This window comes from Phaethon aethereus (genome assembly GCF_964289735.1).
Source record: "Phaethon aethereus genome assembly, chromosome: W".
Taxonomy (NCBI): domain Eukaryota; kingdom Metazoa; phylum Chordata; class Aves; order Phaethontiformes; family Phaethontidae; genus Phaethon; species Phaethon aethereus.
Genome location: NC_138581.1, coordinates 5,361,509 through 5,384,751, shown reverse-complemented (window position 1 = coordinate 5,384,751; position 23,243 = coordinate 5,361,509). Strand labels below are relative to the sequence as shown.

At 44.6% G+C, this 23,243-nt stretch overlaps 2 protein-coding genes across 3 annotated transcripts; one reads left to right on the top strand and one right to left on the bottom strand.

Annotated features, from left to right (window-relative positions):
* Positions 1 to 1,547: 1,547 nt before the first annotated feature.
* Positions 1,548 to 10,504, bottom strand: LOC309415085 (ATP synthase subunit alpha, mitochondrial). 2 transcript variants are annotated; one of them, XM_082012499.1, is made up of 12 exons: positions 10,057 to 10,504; positions 8,948 to 9,026; positions 6,477 to 6,646; positions 5,692 to 5,865; positions 5,445 to 5,611; positions 5,152 to 5,300; positions 4,056 to 4,207; positions 3,701 to 3,925; positions 3,488 to 3,595; positions 2,807 to 2,951; positions 2,447 to 2,597; positions 1,548 to 1,724 (listed from the first exon to the last, which is right to left on the bottom strand). In XM_082012499.1, the coding sequence occupies exons 1-12, from the start codon at positions 10,114 to 10,116 to the stop codon at positions 1,643 to 1,645; spliced, it is 1,662 nt and encodes a 553-aa protein (XP_081868625.1). In that variant the 5' UTR covers positions 10,117 to 10,504; the 3' UTR covers positions 1,548 to 1,642. The 2 variants fall into 2 exon arrangements, with proteins under 2 accessions (XP_081868625.1, XP_081868626.1); XM_082012500.1 differs by having other exon boundaries at positions 5,758 to 5,865.
* A 1,903-nt stretch (positions 10,505 to 12,407) lies between these two features.
* LOC309415120 (HAUS augmin-like complex subunit 1) lies at positions 12,408 to 22,887 on the top strand (the record flags this gene model as incomplete). Its single annotated transcript, XM_082012568.1, has 9 exons — positions 12,408 to 12,443; positions 13,909 to 14,083; positions 14,718 to 14,853; positions 15,908 to 16,042; positions 17,015 to 17,138; positions 17,913 to 17,978; positions 19,734 to 19,805; positions 21,718 to 21,765; positions 22,804 to 22,887. The coding sequence occupies 9 exons, from the start codon at positions 12,408 to 12,410 to the stop codon at positions 22,885 to 22,887; spliced, it is 876 nt and encodes a 291-aa protein (XP_081868694.1).
* Between the last annotated feature and the right edge of the window lie 356 nt (positions 22,888 to 23,243).

The window sequence follows — 23,243 nt, the reverse complement described above, 5'->3', positions numbered from 1 at the left end:
CCTCAGCAGGTTCACAGATGGCACCAAGCCGAGTGGTGTGGCTGACACACCTGAGGGACGGGATGCCATCCAGAGGGACCTGGACAAGCTCAAGGCATGGGCCTGTGTGAACCTCATGAGGTTCAACAAGGCCACGTGCAGGGTCCCGCCCCTGGGTTGGGGCAACCCCCAGTATCAGCCCAGGCTGGGGGACGAAGGGATGGAGAGCAGCCCTGCCGAGAGGGACTTGGGGGTCCTGGGGGATGAAAAGCTGGACACGAGCTGGTAATGTGCACTCCCAGCTCAGGCGGCTAACCATGTCCTGGGCTGCCCCCAAAGCCACGTGGCCAGCAGGGCGAGGGAGGGGATTCTGCCCCTCTGCCCTGCTCTGGGGAGACCCCCCTGCAGGGCTGCGTCCAGCTCTGGAGCCCTCGGCACAGGAGAGACATGGACCTGCTGGAGCGGGGCCAGAGGAGGCCCCAGCAACGCTCCGAGGGCTGGAACCCCTCTGCTGGGAGGACAGGCTGGGAGAGCTGGGGGGTTCAGCCTGGAGCAGAGAAGGCTCTGGGGAGACCTTACTGCAGCTGCCAGGGCTGAGAGGGGCTTAGGAGAAAGATGGGGACAGGCTTTTTAGCAGGGCCTGTTGCCATAGGACAAAGGGTGACGGTTTTAAACTAAAAGAGGGGAGATTCAGACTAGAGCCAAGGAAGATATTTTTCACACGGAGGGAGGTAAAACCCTGGCCCAGGTTGCCCAGGTGTAGATGCCCCACCCCTGGGAACATCCCAGGTCAGGCTGGACCGGGCTCTGGGCAACCTGCTCTAGTTGCATATGTCCCTGCTCACAGCAGGAGGTTTGGACTAGATGGCCTCTAAGTGTCCCTTCCAACCCAAACGATTCTGTGAATGTTTCCCATTCTGGGAAATCTGTTGCCTCATGTAGCACGCAGTCACTCAGGGAATAAAAGAGATGCTCTGGTATATAACCTCCTGTCAAAGCATTAACAACTGCAGTTTACTGACAGAACTGGAGAGAACTACAGAGAATGGTGGCATTTACATCTCCAGGCATTACTACTCTAACAGCTAAATGTGCAACTGCCCCGAGACACAAGTACAGTCAGTTCTGAGAATCCACCTTCTAAAAGCCAGGCACAAGGAGGATGGGTTACACAGCAGCTCTACAAAATACTCTGTCACAGCAGCAGACTCTTCAAGAATACTGTGAGGTACAGCTAGTTACACAGCGTGAAGCCCTTCCCCAGTTGTTTGCCCTTCTCCGAGATCAGCTGTCTAGTGGAAAGGGCAAAGACTGCAAGAGCGACCCTCAGCTCTCTCACGATAGGAACTGCAGTCTCAGCCACAGAATCCAACTGCTATCCCTACTCGTTCTTGTATGGGGACTGATCCACCCAAGAGATAATCACCTGATTTTTCTGAGTTTCCTTAGCAAGCCTGTGTCCACAGGAGTTTAACTCTCTGGTTTTAAAGGCCTGTGCTGCTCAAATAGCAGTAATTTCAAAGAGAATATATAAGCCTTTTTACACGGAAACTTTTATTCTCACTGAGATCTGTACATTCAAGTCGCACATACTTTTAAGTCTTTGATGGAGCTGGAGCACGGGATCACGACAACAGCCTGGTCTGTTTGAACAGTGAAGAGTTTATGCCTCAAAAGTAGCCAGGAAATTTGTGACTATTTCCTTCAACTTAGCTTCTGTCTGGTCAGAGATCTTTCCTTCAGTCCTGTTGAAAGAGTTTAGTTAAAACTTCTGACACAGAAACAGATGTATAGTCAATCCCTGACTACGGCAAAGAAAAACTTGACAATGAACCTCCCAATTTCTAGAGAAATTAGCAGTGAATTTATTCTGTTTGATACACGAAGCTGTAACACTGAAAATAATATAACATCCCTTCTCAAAAATTTAGCCCCGTTTAAGAACTAACGTTTGTGAACAAATACATTTGAAATAACTGTACGTAGTTCAACAAGACTCTGGCTTCTGTAGCGCTGTGCCTGAGATGGAAGGCATGCGATTTGACTCGCACCACAAGCAGCGAGGACCAGTTTACACAACAGGACTATGGAAATACTCAAAACCCAACAGTCTGCTCAGCAGCTGGGAAAGCAGTGAGCAGCACTTAATCCACAGTACTGTAACAGCTTAAAGCTGTCAAAAATATGGGAACTGACTGGATTAGGTGATTTCAATACCAGATTAGAGGAGAAGTATGCAAGTAGGTTCATTTTAAGAATCTGCTGGATTTCCTAAGTAAAAACTAGACATGAAGCTGAGCTCTGGACAGCACTGCAGGGACAGTAGGAAGGCTGATTTAACTACCAGTTCTGGTACAGGCAGCTTAAGGCCTGATGTTCTAGGATACACTAACACTTCAGTGACCATTACCTGCACTCCAGCCATCAAGTCAATATCCTTAGGATGTAGCAAGATAAATCATCATACCTGATCGTAGAGAGGAGGGCCTGGTGCTGGCTCAGTACATGAGCCAGGAAAGCACTCTCAAATTTAGTGATTTTGCTGGGCTCCAGCTTGTCCAAGTGACCTCTTACACCAGCATAGATGACTGCAACCTGTTCCTCAATAGCCATGGGAACTGCAGAAAAGAAAGCATTCATGCCATTGGGAACTCCTACATCGGGAGACGTCAGTACTACAGAGTCCTTCTTTGAAGATCAACTGCTCATATACAATATGCTTCAAGTATGTCTGCATTTACTGTGTCCACAGAATGCCACAGAGACCAACCCTGTTAGTGTAACAGGCTAATGGGAAATGCAGGTTTGTTACGTCCAAGACACTCACCATACTGCCCTTGTTTGAGCAGCTCTGTCAGACGCACACCACGGTTCAGCAGCTGTTGTGTGGCAGCATCCAGATCAGACCCAAACTGAGCAAAGGCAGCTACTTCACGATACTGAGCCAATTCCAGCTTCATGGTACCTGCCACCTGCAACACAAGATACAGGTCAGACTGAGTTTGACCAGTTTTTAAGTGAGCTTAGTAGTTTGCAGGTTTATCTTCAGATGACAGTTTGTCACAAGTCAGCTTTGCCTTGCATACCAGTCAAGTGAATCTCAAGGTTCTGACAGATGACTATATGCATTTCTAAAAATCTATTTGGCCTTTTAACATGAGCATGCAGTTCCTCCCTAGAATGCGCACAGCTGGTATTAAACCTCTCTCATTCCAGATCTGGATTAAAAGGAGCATGGGGTTAAGAGAGCATTCTCTATTTCTAGTTAGATCGGTACCCAGTTCAGCATACTGAAAGTTATCAGTCTTACATCTTTATGCAGATTCTATCTTCCTTTCTCCACCCTCTCTCAACAGGCAATGGATATATCAAAGATATCCCCAAAGTTTGTTGTTCTTATAAAATTTCATAACGCTACGGAATCCGAAGCTCTATTTCCTCTCTATTCACAACTCTTTAGTGTGAAATGGGTCTCTAGTAAGAGGACGAGCAGCAGTTTCATGCTTACCTGCTTCATAGCCCTGGTCTGAGCAGCAGAGCCTACACGGGACACAGACAGACCAACATTGATGGCTGGGCGGATACCTTTGTAGAATAACTCAGTTTCCAAGAAAATCTGTAGGAGAAAATTGTTTTATTATCTTGGTCAGAAGCCTGGGAGCCTCCTCAGAGACCTGACAGTTAAGTTACACAGACGTACTGGCATGTGAAGAAGTCCTACCTGTCCATCAGTAATGGAGATGACATTGGTTGGAATGTAAGCAGACACATCACCAGCCTGAGTTTCAATGACAGGCAAGGCAGTCAGAGAGCCACCTCCAAAGGAATCATTCATTTTGGCTGCTCTCTCCAGAAGGCGAGAGTGCAGGTAGAACACATCACCTGGGTAGGCTTCACGACCGGGTGGACGACGCAGCAGCAGAGACATTTGACGATAGGCAACAGCCTGCGTGGTATAAAGAAACATTTCAGACTTCAGTAACTCATTTAAAACTTTGCATTTCTACACCTGAGGTAATCTTATGACTATAAACACCAATGCGAGACTATGAGACCTAAAAACAGTATTTCCTGACCTGTTTGGATAAGTCATCATAGATGATTAATGCATGTTTTCCATTGTCTCTGAAGTACTCCCCCATGGAGCAGCCTGAATAGGGAGCCAGATACTGAAGGGGTGCTGCATCAGATGCTGTGGCAGACACCACAATAGTGTACTTCATGGCATCTGGAAAGAATTGGGGAGACACACCACTGTGAGTCTATTATCTTATCATGCCTGTCATCAGCAAATACAATACACCTATGAAGTACTAGTTGCTGAAGCAAGGCCAGGCAGCATCACTACATTCTTAAAGGAAAGAACACCATACTAGATTAACATGTCCATTAGCTCAACCAACTCAAGAAGTTTCAAGAGCAAGTTCACGGCAGCTAACTTCTAACACCTGCAGACAACCTCCCCATTTAAAATGAAGTTTAAACTTTCACTAAAACACATTTTGGTTCTAGAAGTAACTCCTGGCTTCTGCAAGGAGATACTACCCTTTGTTTCATAGCACCAAACACATCACTGTCTTTAAAATGTGTTTCTTTTCCTGCTAGGTATGACTGCTTGACCAGCAGGCAAGAGGTAAGGTGCCTGATCTCTTGCAGGCTCTGTTACATATTGGTCAATGAGGTCACCGTTTCTGACAAGATGCTATCATTTAATCCCTTACATTTGGGCTGTAAAGTCTATGTTTTAGCAGTAAAGTCTCTCCACTAAACTTGCAAATGCCATTCACACTGACTTGCACACATATGAAACAAATGCCAAGTCCATAAATACTTGTAGGCCATAGCTTGTCAGCAGGCCTGCCTGACTGCCAAGTGGAAGCTCTCTGAACCTGCTAAAAAAAAACCAACCCCACACATGGAAGGTGACTTCTCCAAAAGCAATTCAGCAGTTTTGGAGCTTCATACTAGTCTTTTAATGCAATGCAGCAAAAGAGGGGTTTTTTTCCCCAGATAGCTAAAAAGATTTCTTGACCAGAAAAGTAGTTCTCATATCTAATACGAAAAGAATTCTGTCTATACTTGCAGCTAGGAGAGGTCATAGCAGTATTCAGCATTATAACGAGAACAAGATGTCACTAGTTGCCAGGCTCAACCATCTTCAAAAATCTGTACCTGCATCAGTGAGCCTCTTCACCAGTTGAGCAACAGTAGATCTCTTCTGACCAATTGCAACATAGATACAGTACAGCTTCTTTTTCTCATCTGTTCCATCATTAAATCGTTTCTGGTTGATTATTGTGTCAATTGCAATTGAAGTTTTCCTATGTAACACAGAAGTTGGTAAGTTAAGCTGCCTACAGTTCTCCCAACCTCTACACAGTTCTGTGTTCAGCTTTGTACGTCGGAGCACACTGTACTCAAGTCTCTGTTTAAGGAAACATTTTTAGCTTGGGTATTTAACTTACCCAGTCTGCCTGTCACCAATGATCAGCTCACGCTGACCACGACCAATTGGCACCAAGCTGTCCACAGCCTTAATACCAGTCTGCATAGGTTCACGCACAGAGATTCGGGGAATGATCCCAGGAGCCTTTAAGCCAACTCTTCTACGTGTCTTAGATGAAATAGGACCCTTAAAAGAAAGGAAAAAACCTGTTGCAGTCTGTACCACATAGATATAAGCAGACATAGTAAACACCTAGTTACACTCACCTTCCCATCAATGGGATTGCCCAGGGCATCTACAACACGGCCCAGCAGCTCTTCCCCAACTGGCACATCCACAATGGCACCCGTCCTCTTCACAACATCCCCTTCCTTGATCAGTCTGTCATTACCAAACACGACAACACCAACATTGTCGGGCTCCAAATTCAACGACATACCCTAGGACAAAGATGACATTATCCTGAGAAAATCCACACCGACATTTACAAACACTTTGACAGTTTAATACTGATGTAATTATTCTACAATGTAGAATATCCAACATAATCTACCTCAACCTTATTTGTAACAGTAGTCAATGTTCTGCTTTTATGTACAATGCATGAAAGTTCTTCCACGCTGGTTAGAGAACCTGCCTAAGCCTTCAGCTTACTGCCTAATTATACTTGCAGCAGTTTAGCATTTAGTCATTTATCTCTCTAAAAAGAACAGAAAAGATAAGCAGGGTTCAAATACAACATTTCTCTTGCCTAGGAGTTGGACAAGGGGAAAAGCACTGGCTTCTTCCCTGCCTAAGATGAGTTAGGTCATTAAAAATACTCAAAGAGCTGTTGCAGTACTCTCAGAACAGTCAGACAGCTCTTTAACTCTAGTCTACTCTTAGGACTGTAAGAAGTCAGCAAGTATTTCAACTAGTTACTACATATTAAAGTTGCAATGAAGTCTGTAAAAGGTGCATATGGGTACCTCCAAACATAGTCTCATGCTCTCCTTAAAAAAAGTCATCTTTAGATTTCTAGGCTAAACAAACTGCTTTAGGGAAAGCTTACCTTCAGTCCAGAAGAGAATTCAACCATTTCTTCTGCTTGGACATTTCTTAGGCCATACACACGGGCAATACCATCACCAATTGAGAGCACACGGCCTGTCTCCTCAAGTTCAGCAGAGGTGTCAGCTCCCAAAATACGTTCCTCAAGAATAGAGGACACCTCAGCAGTACCTGGAAAGAGATGTTTCAAGCCAGATTTAGGACATTAAGGCACCGTATAAATTCAGTAAGCTTGTCCTGAATTCACAAGTCAAGGTACCCTTTCTCAGGTATGCCACAAGGTCTAGCAAGCAATACACTTCCTTACATAGGATGCGTAAGATGGAACAGCCTCTGTATTCACAGCTAATAAAAGCAGTGTCAACTCATCATTATGAGCCAGCTTCAATCAAATCGGTAGACAAGGGAAGAGCTACCAATGTCATCTATCTAGACTTCCATAAGGCCTTTGACATGGTCCCCCATAACATCCTTCTCTCTAAATTGGGGAGAGATGGATTTGATGGGTGGCATGTCGGGTGGCTGAGGAATCGCTTAGATGGTTCTACCCAGAGGGGAGTGGTCAATGGCTTAATGTCCAGATGGAGATCCATGATGAGTGGTGTCCCTCAGGGGTCCACATCTGGGCCAGCACTCTTTAGTATCTTCATCCATGACATAGACAGCCAGGATCAAGTACAACCTGAGCAGGTTCACAGATGACACCACGCCGAGTGGTACAGCTGACACACCTGAGGGACGGGATGCCATCCAGAGGGACCTGGACAAGCTCAAGGCATGGGCCTGTGTGAACCTCATGAGGTTCAACAAGGCCACGTGCAGGGTCCTGCCACTGGGTTTGGGGCAACCCCCAGTATCAGCACAGGCTGGGGGACGAAGGGATGGAGAGCAGCCCTGCCGAGAGGGACTTGGGGGTCCTGGGGGATGAAAAGCTGGACACAAGCCAGCAATGTGTGCTCCCAGTTCAGAAGGCCAACTGTGTCCTGGGCTGCATCCAAAGCAGCGGGGCCAGCAGAGCGAGGGAGGGGATTCTGCCCCTCTGCCCTGCTCTGGGGAGACCCCCCTGCAGTGCTGCATCAGCTCTGGAGCCCTCAGCACAGGAGAGACATGAACCTCTTGGAACGGGGCCAGAGGAGGGCCACCAAAATCATCAGAGGGCTCGAACACCTCTCCTAAGAGGACAGGCTGGGAGAGTTGGGGTTGTTCAGCCCAAAGAAGAGAAGGCTCCGGGGAGACCTTATTGCAGCTGCCAGGACTGAAAGGGGGCTTACGAGAAAGATGGGGACAGACTTTTTAGCAAGGCTTGTTGCCATAGGACAAGGGGTAATGGTTTTAAGCTAAAAGAGGGGAGATCCAGACTAAACAGAAGGAAAATGTTTTTCACAATGAGGGTGGTGAAACCCTGGCCCAGGTTGCCCAGAGAGGTGGTCGATGCCCCATCCCTGGAAACATCCCAGGTCAGGCTGGACGGGGGTCTGAGCAACCTGCTCTAGTTGAAGATGTCCCTGCTCACTGCAGGGGGGTTGCACTAGATGGCCTTGAAAGGTCCCTTCCAACCTAAGATAGCCTATGATTCTATAAAATACTAATGGCTGTTAAGTTACCAATTTCCTTCATTATGTCCTACAGTATTAGCAATCTCTCCCCCTAGAGAGCAATTAGCTTAAAAAACTAGTCTTAGCTCAGAAAGAACAGACATGCTAGCTCTGCTTCCAGAGAAGATGCTCCTTAGACTGGAGGCATCAAAACACCCTGTCAACTGAATTGTAATCCAAGATCCAAATAAATTTAAAGGAACTCATTATATTTAAGGAGAAATTTATTCAAGATAAGCTATAAAAATGTATTCTTCATCTCCCTCAAACTTGTTTGGCAGTATATCTCCAACAACTTTTTATTTCCTCAGCTAGGGAACAGTAAATAACACGGTAAAACTGTTATTTCCTAATAATACCTTTAATCACCCTAAGCTACTTCAACAATTGTACATGAACCATTACCAAGAATACAGCTATGCAGTGCTGCTGCCTTCTCTAAACACCAAGATGCTGGCAGGAAAAAAAGTTATGCTCAAGGACACAAGGTCAAGCATAGGCAGGCCTGGGAAAGTCATCCGTTCCTTCATACCATTACAAGTAAGACAGGAACTGCAACCTGAGGCATTTTTTTCAAATAATTCTGCAGGAGTTGAAGACTGAATTGAATCCTCATGAAGCAGGTAAGCTGTTTAAGCCAACTCACACAGGACCACTCCTTTGGTTTGGGCATAATTCAAATAATTATTAAAGTGAAGTCTCCTGGATGTGACTGTGTAACAGATAGTTCACTGTTAAATACTGTCAGTACATAAATGTCCTCAAGTGTTTTGTCAACTGACGCCCCCCCTCATCACACTCTGTATTCAAATTCCTTTTTGTCTGATAGAGCAATTTCTTAAACCGCACTCCGATATGAAGATCTTTGCAGACTCACCAGTTTTCTGAAAACGTGTTTTGGAGGCATGGATGTTTCTTGTAGCAACAAATGCTGCACCCAGAGTGTTTCTGGAAATCTAAAACAAATAATTGTTTCAGTAACAGTAGATTTCCTCAATCATTGAAAAGAACTTTGAGAGATAACACACTGAATTTTTTGATGATGAGCTTATACATTTAATGTGTCTCAGTTTTCAGTTGAGCTTCACAGGATGCCATTCACAAGTTGTAGTTATGGAACCAAGTCCAGTACTACTAAGGAAGGAAAGATGGTAAAGGAGATAACTGTAAATTACTTGCTGCATTTTTCTGCATTGCACTGATGTCACCCTCACAGCATCGCAGCAACTCCCAAAGCAACACTACCTCTCCTCTGCAATCTTTGCGCTGAATATCAAAAGCTTGGGTCATAAAGAAATCAGTGCTTCCCTCATGGTTCTGCACAAGGGAGAAATAGGATTGTATCTTCGAAGAGCTGGCCTTTCTACGAAAATCTAACTGCACAATTTCTGAAGTATGACTAGAACATACATGATAGCAGAAAAGAAAAAAAACAACTGTGACAATGAATGCATCAAAAGATTCTAATCCTACATGCCAAAGAAATCTCCATGTGCAATCTCATGCAGCATTAATGCTAGTTCTCTGAAAGCCTGGACAGGCCTCTCCTCCATTCACCTTCACAAGGGACACCAGCTGGGAACAGGTCCTGACAGACCTTTGCACCCTCGCTCTCCCCACAACACGGGGGGAAAAAAAAATGCCACCAGGGAAAAACCTCGCAGCTCAAAGCCCTTACCCTGACCGGGACCTAACAGCTTACAGACATTAACCTGAACACCAACAGTGTCAATCCGCATCCCCGGGGAAGGACACGCGGTCCCCTAGTCCCTCTCACCTCCCAAGCGAGGGCACCCCCGCTCCTCAGCAGGCAGTCGAGCCCCACGGTCACCCAGCACTGAAGTGAGCCCCCCCACGTCCCTCCCCAGACTCATAACTCGACAGGCCGCAGACCATCAATGTCACCACGGCCCCCAAGATGGCGGCGGCGGCGGCGCCTGCACCCCCCCGCCCCCGCTCGCCCCAAGGAGAAGAGAGTGTGCTCACCACGCCGGCCTGCCGCGGCAGGGACCGGGCGAGGGCGGCAGCCACACGGGCGGAGAGCATGGCGGCAGGCGGCGGCTCCTCCGGACAAGACTGAAGCAAACAGGAGACAGCTGCCGGCCCCGCGCTCTCTCCACAAAATGGCGGCGGCGCGCTCCGCCCCTTTTGGCGGCGAGGCCACGCCCGAAGGGGGCGACCCGGAAGTGCTTTCCCCACTGCCCCCGGCCAGTTCAGGCGCTACCCTCCCCTCCCTACGCGTCGGAGCGATGAGGGACTATATATACCCATGTATAAAATAATTTAAAAAAAAACACGAAACGGGGCTTTTAGAAAAATACCCCGTTGCGGCAGGTGCCCTTGAAATGGCCCTCGGCGGACGGAAGGGGCGGGGAGCGGGGGGGGGGAGCGGCGGTGGGGCCGGGCCGGGCGGGGCGGGGCCGGGGCAGCCTGAGGTCGGGGATGTGGGGCAGGGGCTGGTGGTGTGGGGCAGGGGCTGGTTGGGGGGTTGCTGCCTCTTTTCTGGGCGTTGCGGGTGCTCGCTCTTCTGGCCGCCCTGTCCCGTGGCAGAAGAAAGGGGTGGCAGAGAAGTGCGGGCATCTCACCCGTGCTCGGAAAACGGGTAACAGGGATGGGACGTTGTTCTTTTTCTTGCTGTTACTACAGAGCAGCTTACATTTTTTTACCCAACCTACTGTTAATAGGTGAAACTTGAAAGCTGGCCTCACAGGTGCCACCAGAGGTGACAGTGACACAATAGCAGCGTCGCCAGCTGAGGAGAACCTCACTGCAAGCAGCAGTTGTGCTTATGGCGCACAGGGGTCTCTTCCCTTGTGATCTCTCTACCGAGGCCTAACCCTCTGGGGACAGCTCACCTGGCAACAAGTCCCATACATGAGACATAAGATCTAGTCTGCTGGGGATCACAGCATGATTGTGTCCCCGTGGTAATCCTGACAGTCAGTAAAGCACAGGTCCCAGCAGACTCTTCTGGGAATTGAAAAGGTGAAGTGAAAAATCCTCAACCCTTTTGGCATGTGTTGTACCAAACAGGATGCTTCAGCAATGTTTCTTACACTTGATTATTTCAGTAATCAAATTCTGTATAAACTACCTGAAAAAAACCCACATTGATTTTACCTGGGGGCGCTGGTTGACAGCCGGCTGAACATGAGCCGGCAGTGTGCCCAGGTGGCCAAGAAGGCCAGCAGCATCCTGGCCTGTATCAGCAATAGTGTGGCCAGCAGGAGTAGGGCAGGGATCGTGCCCCTGTACTCGGCACTGGTGAGGCCGCACCTTGAATACTGTGTTCAGTTTTGGGCCCCTCACTACAAGAAGGACATTGAGGTGCTGGAGCGTGTCCAGAGAAGGGCAATGGAGCTGGTGAGGGGCCTGGAGCACAAGTCTGATGATGAGCGGCTGAGGGAACTGGGGTTGTTCAGTCCGGAGAAGAGGAGGCTGAGGGGAGCCCTCATCGCTCTCTACAACTACCTGAAAGGGGGTTGTGGTGAGGGGGATGTTGGTCTCTTCTCCCAAGTAACCAGCAATAGGACAAGAGGAAATGGCCTCAAGTTGTACCAGGGGAGGCTTAGATTGGATATTAGGAAAAATTTATTTACTGAGAGAGTGGTCCAACATTGGAACAGGCTGCCCAGGGTGGTGGTGGAGTCACCATCACTGGAAGTGTTCAAAAAACCTGTGGACGTGGCACTTCAGGACATGGTTTAGAGGGCATGGTGGTGTTGGGTTGACGGTTGGCCTTCATGATCCTAAAGGTCTTTTCCAACGTTAATGATTCTGTGCATGCATTTGCATTTTTGCTATATTGCTAAAGAAAGGAAGTTCCTTGATAACTGTTTAAAGGGCTTAACTCAGAAGATGCATTTTTATGGTGTATTTTCTAACAAGAAGGACAGCTTTTATAGGTTCAAATTCTGATTTTTACCCTTAAAACCATGATTTAAGCATTTTTGATAAAGGGCTTTATATGCCTTTATTTGTAGTTTGCCTCATGACATACATGAAACAAACAATTCTATCAAAAAATTAAATCCCCTGAAATTATTGTACTGATTCAAGGCTATTTTCTTAGAAGTATTTGATAGGGGAAAAGCAGGTTCTTTCAAAACATTTATAGTATTTAAATCCGCTTTGGTAAAAGCGTTGACTGCAGGTAGTGAATTGAACTAATTTTTTTAAATTTTCTCTGTGTTTTAAGAATTTAAAGCTCGGAATCTGGGCTGGGCCCCGCCGGGCTGGCCCCGCCTCACGCCCTAAGCTGAACTACAAGTCCCATTAGGCCCCGCGGCGCGGCGGCTGCGCGCGGGGCGAGTCGGGAGGGAGGCGGGAAGCTCAAGATGGCGGAGGCTGCCATGGGGGAGAAACTTCGGCGGGTAACGGTGGGGCCGGGCCGAGGCTTGGCTCTTCTCTCACGGCGCGGGTTTTCCGCGGGTGGCGGTGGCAGTGGCTCCTTTCTGGGGCCACCTTAGGCTGGGCCCGGTTGCCCATCATCCGGGGGGTTCCTCCCGGCCTAGGGCCTGGTGGGGGGCGCCGGGCGTGGCGTGTGCCGTGCCTCCACAGCCCCAGGGGCGGGCAGGGTACTCGTGTGTTACCAGAACCCTTGTCCCGTTCTCCCGTGAGCGTCTCTTTCAGTCCTTATAGGCCGAGCGGTTGCGCTGAGGGTTTTGCCGGGCCCTGGCCGTTGCCGCCACGCTCGGCTGGCGCGCGGGCGTTTGCCATTTAAGAGTAGAAACAGACCCGTTTCTTTTTCTTGCCCCTTTAAGCGCTGGGGGACAGACAAGATGTCACGGGGTGGGTTTTGCAGCAGTAAAGTCTCTGTTCACCCACTTCATCCTCTGCTACCTACTAGGTAACAGCCCGAGCTTGCTTTAAGTATAAGCTCACAGTTGTTTTAAGATGCTAGATTATTAAGATCTTGGGTGCCTGAAGTTTTTGCATTTCAAATCATTCTCACTGGAGAGATTGGCAGAAAGATGTAATTCATCTTTGTTCGTGAACTTGGCTTTCTTGCAGTATTAGCGTTTTCATCTACGTGTAATTCGTGCTGTTTGTTTCACAGGCCTTGATGGTTTTCTCCCCAGAATAGTTCATGGTGATATTTGCTGCGTGCAGTGTATGTAGGTGAGATGCTGGCATGGTGGAAGCATAAAGAACAACATGCTAGAAGGAAATACCTTCTTAAGCTATGAGGCTGAGTCCTCCATGAGGTTGCTTACATAGCCCTTAGTTAGACAAGAATTTGTTACGTCAGTGTTGAACTTCCATGTGTTCAATTGTTGTCAGTCATAATCTAATCTTTCTGTACCACCTGCGAGCACTGTGTTGATATCTCTCCCATTTCTGACTTCCTTTTCAGAGGTAGGGACTGTGTTCTCCAGGGGTCATGCCTGCACATCATAACAACTCTTTCTCCCCAGTTAGCCCATAGAGACTGTTCCCAATGATCATGGTTTGGGCAGTTTTATCCCATGCTGCTTTAATGCAGTTTTTACCAGCTGCCCAAATACCTGTTTAACATCTCTTGGATCATTAGTGTGTCTGTAGTAAACAAGTCATGTGGACAAAAAGATAAGACTTTATGACCTTGGAGATAAGCAGGTGTCCAGAGAAGTGAGGGAGATTATAAGGGAAATGGTTTTCTGAACTACAGAGGGTGTTTGAAGAAGAGACTAAGGAAGTTGTCTCCCCTTCTTCCACCCATGCTTGAACTGATGTAGTAGGAGTTTTTCTTCAGGAGTGCAGAGGTTGCAGCACTTTAAATTTCTCACATCTATCAGCTATTTTCTGTTGTTTCATTTGACCACTTACTCTTTTTATTTTTTTTCCCTTCTCTGGCAGGTTACTTTATGGCTAAAGAAAATATATGGGAATCAGCCTATTCCACAGTATGAAGTGACTGCAAGGACAGTTGATATCTTGTATGAGCTTGTAGAATGCAATGAAGCCAGAGACAGGGATGTTTCTTTGCTGATAGAGGACATGGAGGAGCAGGCAGCAGAATATGAAGCAGAAGGTAAGTTTGAAGCTCCACTTCTCGGTTCCATCAAAATTAGTTTTTCTTAGTGTCCCTGAAGATTGTCTTTGTTAAAATCTTACAAACAATTTTGTTTTTTTACATATATATATATATATATATATAAAAAATATATATATACACATATAACTGGATCGAATTCAGCTTTTGTTCTGGTACAGCTTTTCCTTTTCAGCCTTCCTTTCAGCAAAATTTACAGTGACATAAGGTTGGTCAAGAGCAATTTTTTAAGCCATCTTGAGCAAGCTGTAAATACAGACAAGCAGATTAATTCCTAAAACTTCCTAGCCTGCTGGGCTGAGTAGCATAGCATTGAAATATTGGCTGGATAGACAGGGAAGCAGCCCTGCAGCTGATTTAAGAGTTTGAGCTGGTGCTAATCCACTGTTAAGGAAAGTGCTTGAGGAATCTGAAGCAACAGTGAGGTGATTAAGTTATGCTTGAGCTGTCTAGAGTGAGTGTTTGATAATGTGGGGTTTTTTGGAGCGAGTGAGTTGTTCAGGAGACCATAATACATTTTTAACACACGTGTTAAGAGAGAGTCCCATCTAGGTCTTAAAACAACAGTAATAGAAAAAAATTTACTGTTTTAGGTTGTATTTTTTTTTTCCAGCTAACTACCTACAGAGCCTTCTCACAGAAAGCCTGGATCTTTCCCTCTCCAGTCTGTCCAGTGAAGGCACCAGCTACCTCAACGTCCTGGTAAACAGCGCAATGACACTTGAAACAAAGGACACTTCTCTTGCCAGGTGATTATTCCCACTGTGCATCAGGAGTGATGGTCTGTGCTGTTTCCCTCTGGTTTTTCAATTCAACAGTTTCAAACTTGACTTTCACACCAGGAATCTTACTTGTCCAGCTTCTTTTGCACCCCTTGGGCAGCTTTGGAGGACACAGGAACTGAGCACAAAGCTCTAACTCTTGATTATTCTGGCAAAGGAAGTCTCCACCTGAGAGGTGCCTCAGCCACAGTCAAATCCTTCTTTTTGCCCCTGCTTTTGTGGTCAGTAGCCACAGGATGTTGCCACTCAGACTGTCATGCCAGGTAGCACAAGCTAGAGCAGGTTTCATACTGCTTAGGCAAGGACCAGGGAAATGTAACTGATCTTTCGCAGCCCCTCTTTCTTCCTTCTCTTACCTGGCCTCAGTTATTGTAAGGACATTTCCTTAGTTCAGCTACAGAGGAATGGCAGCTGTTAGTCTGCTCTTCCTGGGCCCTTTTCCTAGCCTGGCTTTGACCCATAACACAGCACTGAGTGCTGAGCACTGGCAATAAGGAAGGGCCAAAATCTGCCTTGGAATCCAGTTTTTGTATTGATGTTCAGGAGTTTGGCTTTTACTGCTCTTCTGAGCTGGAGGGGCAAGCGGCTTTGAACTGTTTAGGAAGAGGAAGGGACTGAAATACTTCTGGGCATGTCAGGGGATGTGCATGTTCAGGGACTGAATACAGTTTCCCTCAAAGGCAATTTGGCAGGCTGGAAGCAGAGCACCTGATCATGTCAGACTCAGTGGTTGTATTCACTAGAGTGCCAGGTCTTGTTCACTTCCTCCTACTGAGATTGCTGGGCTGTTTCCTGTTTCAGATGACATCTTTGTTAGTTAAGGGAAGCAAATACCCTTAGTGACTTATTTTACTTTCCTCCTCTAAAATAGCTGGCAGTTATCTGATGTATCCTAATATGAAAACAAGAGAGTCATGTGTTGAAAGTGTGGAGAAAATAGTAATAATAATCATAATAGTAACAATTCTGAGTTTCAGAAGAGCTGACTGCTGAGCATTCACACTGAATCTTTTTTCACCAGCTTCTTCTGTGCCATCAATGATATGACTTCGGAGCTATATGCAACAGAATCAAAAAACAGAGAAATGGAACTGGAATTGACCAACATCAGGAAAAAACTAACTGCAGCGCTGATGCTGGAAAAGCGGCTAGAGGAGTGAGTAATGCATGAGAAAAGGGAAAGATGTAAGCAATACTGCTCATCTCTGTAATGTGCGACATTGGTTATAATAACTTATAATAAGGATAACTGAACTTTCAGGGCTTTGACATCTCTAGTTCACAATTTTTGGAAGTATCTATCAAAAGCCATGTGCTATGGACACATTCAATAATCAAAAGAGATTTGGGGTGCCATTGGACCCATTATTATAAACCAAAACTGATCTACAAGCAGTTTTCAGATACGAGCTGGCATCTTCCACCAGTTGCCTTCATCTGAGGTTGAAGGCAAACCTGATTTTCTTACTATGTTTAGCGTGGGCTCTGTAGTCAGAGTGAAGGAGCCAGGCAAAACAAAAACCATTCCCAGGCAAGAATTTCCTTTAAGCAGTGTGTGGGAGACTTAAAAAAATTATTGTAAAAAAATCAGTAACAAGTCCATTCCTTAGAGGATGTAATCTGAAGAGCTTTCTCAAGCAAAGCAGGATCAACCCCTGCCTTGAGTGGGGATTGGCCCAGATGATCTCCACAGCCCCCTTCCAGTCTAATTATTTTCTGTTTTTTGTCTTTTAAAGTAGTAAATTGTGGCGCTGCTTGTAGCAAACGTACCAGACCTGCTTGCTTTGTGCAGATTTGCTGTGGCCCTTCTCTGGTGTTAAGTTTAGCTTGCGTGACATGTCCCTAACTGAATTAGGGAATTATGCAGAAGACTATTACTCTTTGCTTTTATGCAGATGGCTTTCCCCTTGACCTGTATTTTCCCTGGCCTTTGGGACTCTGGATGTAACAGCTGTGGATGTTTCCACTGGGAAATCTCACAGGGAAATGCAAGTTTTTCTCCATTCTCTCCCTTCTTGTGTTGGTTGTATTAAAGGGTTTAGCTTGAGCATAGATAATTAAGCAGTATTTTTATACTGGTATCTCTTTGAATGTGAAAGTTTGTTTCTTTTTGTATTTTTTTTTAAAGGGATCTTAAAAAAACAGAGGAGCTTCTGGAAGTAGAAAAGGCCAAAGCTGACAGCCGATCCCAGAACTTGAAGTTCCTTAAAGATAAATCTGAGGATTTAAAAATCAGGATCAAGCTGGCTGAGGTAGATGGAAGGAATTTTCTAACAAGACATTGTGACGGGATGGCAGTCATGGTTGTTTGGGCCCAAAATTGTAGTTACAGAGACATCCCAAGAGCTTCTTAAACTCCAGGACTGAGGACTCTTGGGCTAACAGGACAGCATGTTGCTACACTTCAGTTGTTCCTGCTATATTCAGGGTCTCTCCTCAGGACATCCCATGATAAATGCAAGGACACTTTCTCTTCTTTCACTGAGCGCTGTATTTGCTCGTATTAGTTTGGACTACCTTGTGCTTATTGTGAGATACTCTCATATAAGAGTATACAGGCAGCTACCAGTCGAGCAGCTGATCCACTGAGGTAAATTGTGTGTAAAAATTCTAAATATAGGCATTTTTTTTAATTAATGAATGATTAAACACAGAAGGCAGAAGTTGTACTGTATTCTCCTTCACCTTCCTACATATGAATGCTCTATTTAATAATACTTGGATGCTGTCCAATACCTGGGCAAATATGGGATGAAAACCATTGTATTAGACTTAATGACGCCTCTTCCCAGCCTTGCCATGTGCTCTTCTCTCAGTAGTTTTCTGGAAAGACTTGTTATTCTTGATATAAATTTTAGTAGCAACTGATTTCATATACCAGCTATAGTTGTGGTTCAAACGCTTCTGTTGTTAACAAACTGCGTTCTTGTTTGCCTGTTTAGATCAAAACCCAAGGAATGGTAAAATCTTTCTCCTCCCTGTTATATTTTGTGGTCAGTTGTGAACAAACTTTTTCCTATTTGTAGGAGCAGCTTGCTGCCACGGGCTTGGACCAGTCGCTGACACATGAATCACTTGTGAGCCTATCTGAGGTAGGTCTTTTGGTACAAGATGGATGTTTCTGCAGTGGTACAGGCCAGGCTTGTTTGTTGTGTGGTTTCAGGAAAAATAGTTTGCCATTTTGTTACTGGAACAAATATTAATGCTAAAAAGAAGCACAAATAAAAATCCCATAGGTGGATGCCTCTGAACCAGGGTATGTTGGATGGGTTTGTCTCTCATAGAAACTGGGAAGAATCTATGGCTGCTGACGCAGTACCTTTTCTTCAGGGTTAGATGTGCGCTTATTCTGGACTTGGGAAGAAGCTTTTCTTCTGGCCTGATTGAGGGGAACAATGGGAATCTTTATTTTTGTTGCCGTTTGGTTTTCCCTCTCTTCTCTTTCTGCCTTTGTCAATAATTGGGAATATAGCCTACTAGAGAATTTCCATGAAATAAATTCCCTGCCACTGAAAGAAAATGGTCAGCCTGTGATCTGCATTCTCTCTTTGTGATCCATGTTATAAACAGAGTGGATATTCTGTGAACAATATCCTGTTACAGGATATTGCAATTACTTTATTGAGTCTGTGTGAAATAAACCTGCTTTCAAACACTTCAGAGCAAGTGGAGGAGGTCAAGTGAAATCCAAATTCTGAACCAATCAATTCTGAACTTTTTTGTCTTGTGTCTTTAAATTTCATTTTTCATTTTCATTTTTCAGTTGTATTGTAAGCCCAGTGGGGTAATTTGTTAAAGGAAAAAGTACGTTTCTTGAGTTGCTAGCTATAGGTTCTCCAGCTTTCTGCTGAACGATTTGTACACATGTATTTTTGTTGTTCTGTCTACATTCACTACATTGTAATATTATTTGTTATTACTGTAATGAGAACTTAGTCTTTCTCCCCATTTCTTTTTCTAGCTTTTCCTGCATGTTAGTCAGGTTGAACAATGAAAATAGGCTTCCTGATTTTTACATTGTCATTCTTGTGAACCAGCACTGGGTGGCAATGTTTACATTGCACAGTGTTTCAGAAGAGTACTTTCTTCAGAAAATAATTTCTGTTGGAATTTTACATACAAAAGGTCCTAGGCAATTTTCTAGATTGTCTTCTAGAACCTGAGCATAAGGGCAGGTTTGACTCCCTGACGTTTCTGTATCTGCTTTGCCAAGAGCTCGGTGAATTGGGCAGCACAAATGACTATCTTCGGAGTATGGGTTTTTTTGTTTTTACTTTAAGTTGATTATTTTAAAAAGTGTTGAGGACTGTGGAAGGTGCTTAATTTTCAGCCTCAAAGAGAAATTTTTCCCCCTTGTTAACAGAATAAGCAAAGCAATGCAAGTGGAAAGGAAGTCTTTTTGCTGCTGCATGTGCAAAACTGTTTTCACACAGAAGCCGTAGACATGAGAATGCATCCCCTTCCTTGGGGCTCAGTTCTCTCTCCGGCCTACAGGGAGGTTGACAGTGAAAGTCCTCTGTCTGTTGGATTCTTGTTTGAAATCCCTGCTCCTTTCAGGGAGGTGAGATCAGGTGGTTCTACTGCAAGAAAAGGTATCTGAAGATGTCTTCAGAATGGAGAAAAATGAATTGATTGTATCTCTGCAAAATTTGAACTGGGTTTGACTAACTGGTAACTGAATGAATACCAGATCTTTAGTTTCCATGGGTTTTAAGAAGGATCATGACAGTTCTCACCAACATCTGTGAATTCTGAAATGCTGTAGATAATTGTGGATCTATTTCACTGATATAAATCACTTCTACAAGTAAGACTATAGAATATAACCCACCTTGCTTTCTTCACAGAAACTGGCTGGACTGCAGGAAGAAATTGTGCCTTTGAAGAAGAAACTGGAGTCCTACCTAGATTTAACTCCTGTAATTTTTTTTTTACTGGTCTGTTTTATTTGCCATCAGATTAATTTTAATGGACCTCACAATGTAGAGGAGATTGTTGTGATGGTTTCAGTGGACAGGTAGATGTCCTACTGGTCTATTAATAGTCTAACCAGAAGACTTTACTTAAACAGAAGGCTATCTATTTATTAGTCAAAGGCAAGAAATTAAGTATGATTACCAGGCAAACTTTGTTCTAACAAAATGCACAGATTTGTTGGGTGCGCTCAGTATCAAGGCGAAGTAGCTAGAAATTAGACAAAGAAATATGGAAGAAAATACAAATTCCTTAGTATAACAATTTTTTTTTGAGATTTACTAATATATTAGCTAGACATGTCATCAGACTGTCAATATGGTGGACACAGCACGTTGTGCAGAGGTTGGAGCTCTGAGCAGGATTTTAATGCTTATGAAAAAATAGCCAAATGCAGGCATTGTCCCCTAAACAAGTACTCCAGCTTGTGAGTACTGGCTGCTTCATAGTTTTCTTTGATTTATTCTGAGGGCGCTGGGTACTTAGCTCTCCGAAATTGCAGATTTCTCATTTAGATGACTAAATTGCAGTTTTGAAAGCCTGTGTATCTCTTCTTCATTTTATATTTTGGCTGTTGTCACTATTGGTCCCTCTGCTAGGAGTTACTATCAGACTGCTATGGGGACCATCTTTTATAAAAAGGATTTTACTCTTTTCAAAGTAGAACACTTGTTACAAAAGACTGTTTTAGTTAAGGGTAATTTTGTGAACAACTTTATAGTGGCTTAAAAAAATCATGGGTAAACAAGGCTTTAGTCCATGAAACAGAAGGCTTTGGCTTTGTGTGATGTCTATATATCATCACCTGTGATATTTAGGACCACTAAACACAAGTATTTCTAGTTTCCTTTGGAAGATTGCCACTGCTTTCACAGAAAAGTATTAAGGACTTTTCTCTTTGTTGTTCAGAGAAGTAGCAAAAACTGGAGTGTAAATAGCTGAATGGGTTTCGGTTTTATTAAGTACCATTGTAACTGTCTAGTTTACAGTTTTGTATTTGAGTTACCTGATATGGCACCTGTTACCCCCTCATCTGAGCACCCTGTAGCCTTTCATAGAGCTAACCTCAGACCTTCCTGTGTAAGAGGTGAAAAAGATCTATTCCTGCTCTTATCAATGGGAGATAGAGGTCCAGAGAAACAGAGACTTGTCCAAAATCACATAGAAACTCTGCGATTAATCACGTCTCCTGTATTATGAACTAGGGATCTGTCTGCTGGGCCACACTTCTCTCTTCATCTCCTTAGCCCCTCCATCGAGTTCCTGCCTCTCAACACATCTCCCTCACACAACTACTGCTGTCTCCCTCCTAGAAGAAAAGGATGAAGGGAGACGGCGGGACTGATTCTCTGTTAAATCCATCTTAGTCCAAGAGGCTGCTGCCTCCTTGCCTCAAGCAAAACGGGATGTTCAAATTGGATTAGGTTCTCCAATTCCACCCCCTGCCATTTTGTTCTCGGTGGAAACAGAGAGAAACCTGTTGCCTCGCTCCTGGTGCAGGCAGAAGTAGGGAGGAAGGTTTATCCTTGCAAGCTTATTGTGCTTTGGAAAAATCCATGCACAGATGTGTTTAAAATCCAGTTCTTCAATTGGTAGGTTTGGAAAAATGCTAAAATTGGTTGGGTGTTTTTTTTAAAGACTTCAGGCCATACCAGACTTCTGTAAAGTATGTGACTGCCCAAACCAAACTGCTACTAGGTTTTTAATGTCAGTACCTTCTGCATGTGAGAGGTATACACAAAATTGATTTTATTATCCCTAAATTCCCCTGTGGCACATCATTAGACTCCTGCAATGATGCAGGGACTCTGTCTTTCCAGATGAAATACTGATTTTTATGCCATTTTCTCTCATTAGAATCCTTCCCTTGCACAAGTGAAGATTGAAGAAGTAAAACGAGAACTGGTAAGAGGGGTTTTTTTAATCTTTCACAGAGATTTAAACGAGTGGTGGTGTTCCAAAACAAGCTGTATATTTTAATTGGTTGTGGATTTATCTACCTCAGATTGTAGTCTTAGTGATCTCTAGAGGGAAACTTTGCTCTGGTAAGGCAGAAGCAGTGCATATTGGTAGGAGGAACTGCTGGAGGAATATCATCTAACCTACAAAAGCAGTTGGGTATAATGGTATCAGTGGGGATTAGGTATCTGTATCCCTCTGGACTTTGCTTCACCTGTCAGAATTTTTATTCACTCAGCTGTGTTGCAGCTTCTTGGTCTCGCAACCTTCCTTGCTCCTCCTGAACTCTGAGGGCTCTAGGGCCCGTATTTTATTTAACAGCTGCCTTATAGACTGCAGTGGGGACCTTTTGCTGTAAAACATAATGCCCATTTCATCTATGCTTGTGTAATCTGCAGGTATATTGTTGGGAAACATTCATATAAATGCTGTTTGGGAAGTTCACATGTAGCTTTCCTGAGTGAGCTGGGAGACATTTGAGCATAAACCTGTCTATTTCTCTGGGCTACTGTCTGCTCGCTTGTAGATAATACACAAGGTATTTGGTGATAAGTCTTAAAGCTATGATCAAAAATTGCAGCTGTTTGAGAGTATTTTGTACATTTTCAGATGGGACTGCTCAGGTTGGTAAGCCACTTGGTTTTGATTCAGAAATACAAGCTCGTCTCACCAGCTTGAGGCTTTTATCAGGTCAGAAAACTCACATCTGGAGTGTACCTCTTCGGCTTGGAGGTGTCTAATACCACATTGGGGCAGAGAATAAAGGCAACTGAGCTTGTTTAGCCCTTCATTTGGAGGTTTCTCTGGAGACTACTGCTGTGTTCAATTTGGGGTTGAAGATCTGGTCAGATCTTCCAATTCAATACTGGGTTAATCAGTGCTAATAATATCCCAGGATTTGATCATCGTAGATATGTTTGTCTAACAATATAAGAAAATTGTTTCACAGCCACTGAGTCCTCTTGGTTTTTTTTCTCCTGCTAGAACGCCTTGGAGGAAGAATTTTCAAAGCAGATTGACATGCTGACTCTTGAGATGCCAGAGCCCAGCAAACTCCATTTCTCTTGAAGTGGCCTGCATGGAAGAAGATTTCCCTTCTATTGTCTATTTATCTGCACTAATAAAACATTTTGGACTTCTTACTGTACTTCTGCAACTTTCTGCCTTTACTCTTCTTGCTGTTGGATGACACACATGTGACCTTTCAGCAAGCATACTCATTTTTAGGGGTTCATGGAGCCTTGCATTTGTAAACATGATCTGTTTTTCATAAATCAACCCCCAAACTTACTGTTTTCTTTATCAGTTCTTTTTCCATATGTGATACACACCCGTCACTGGCCTCCAGATGACACCTTCACCAGGACGTGTCCCTGCCGGGATTTAGTTGGAATTCAACTGATCAAGGAGTCTGGTTTTCTTCT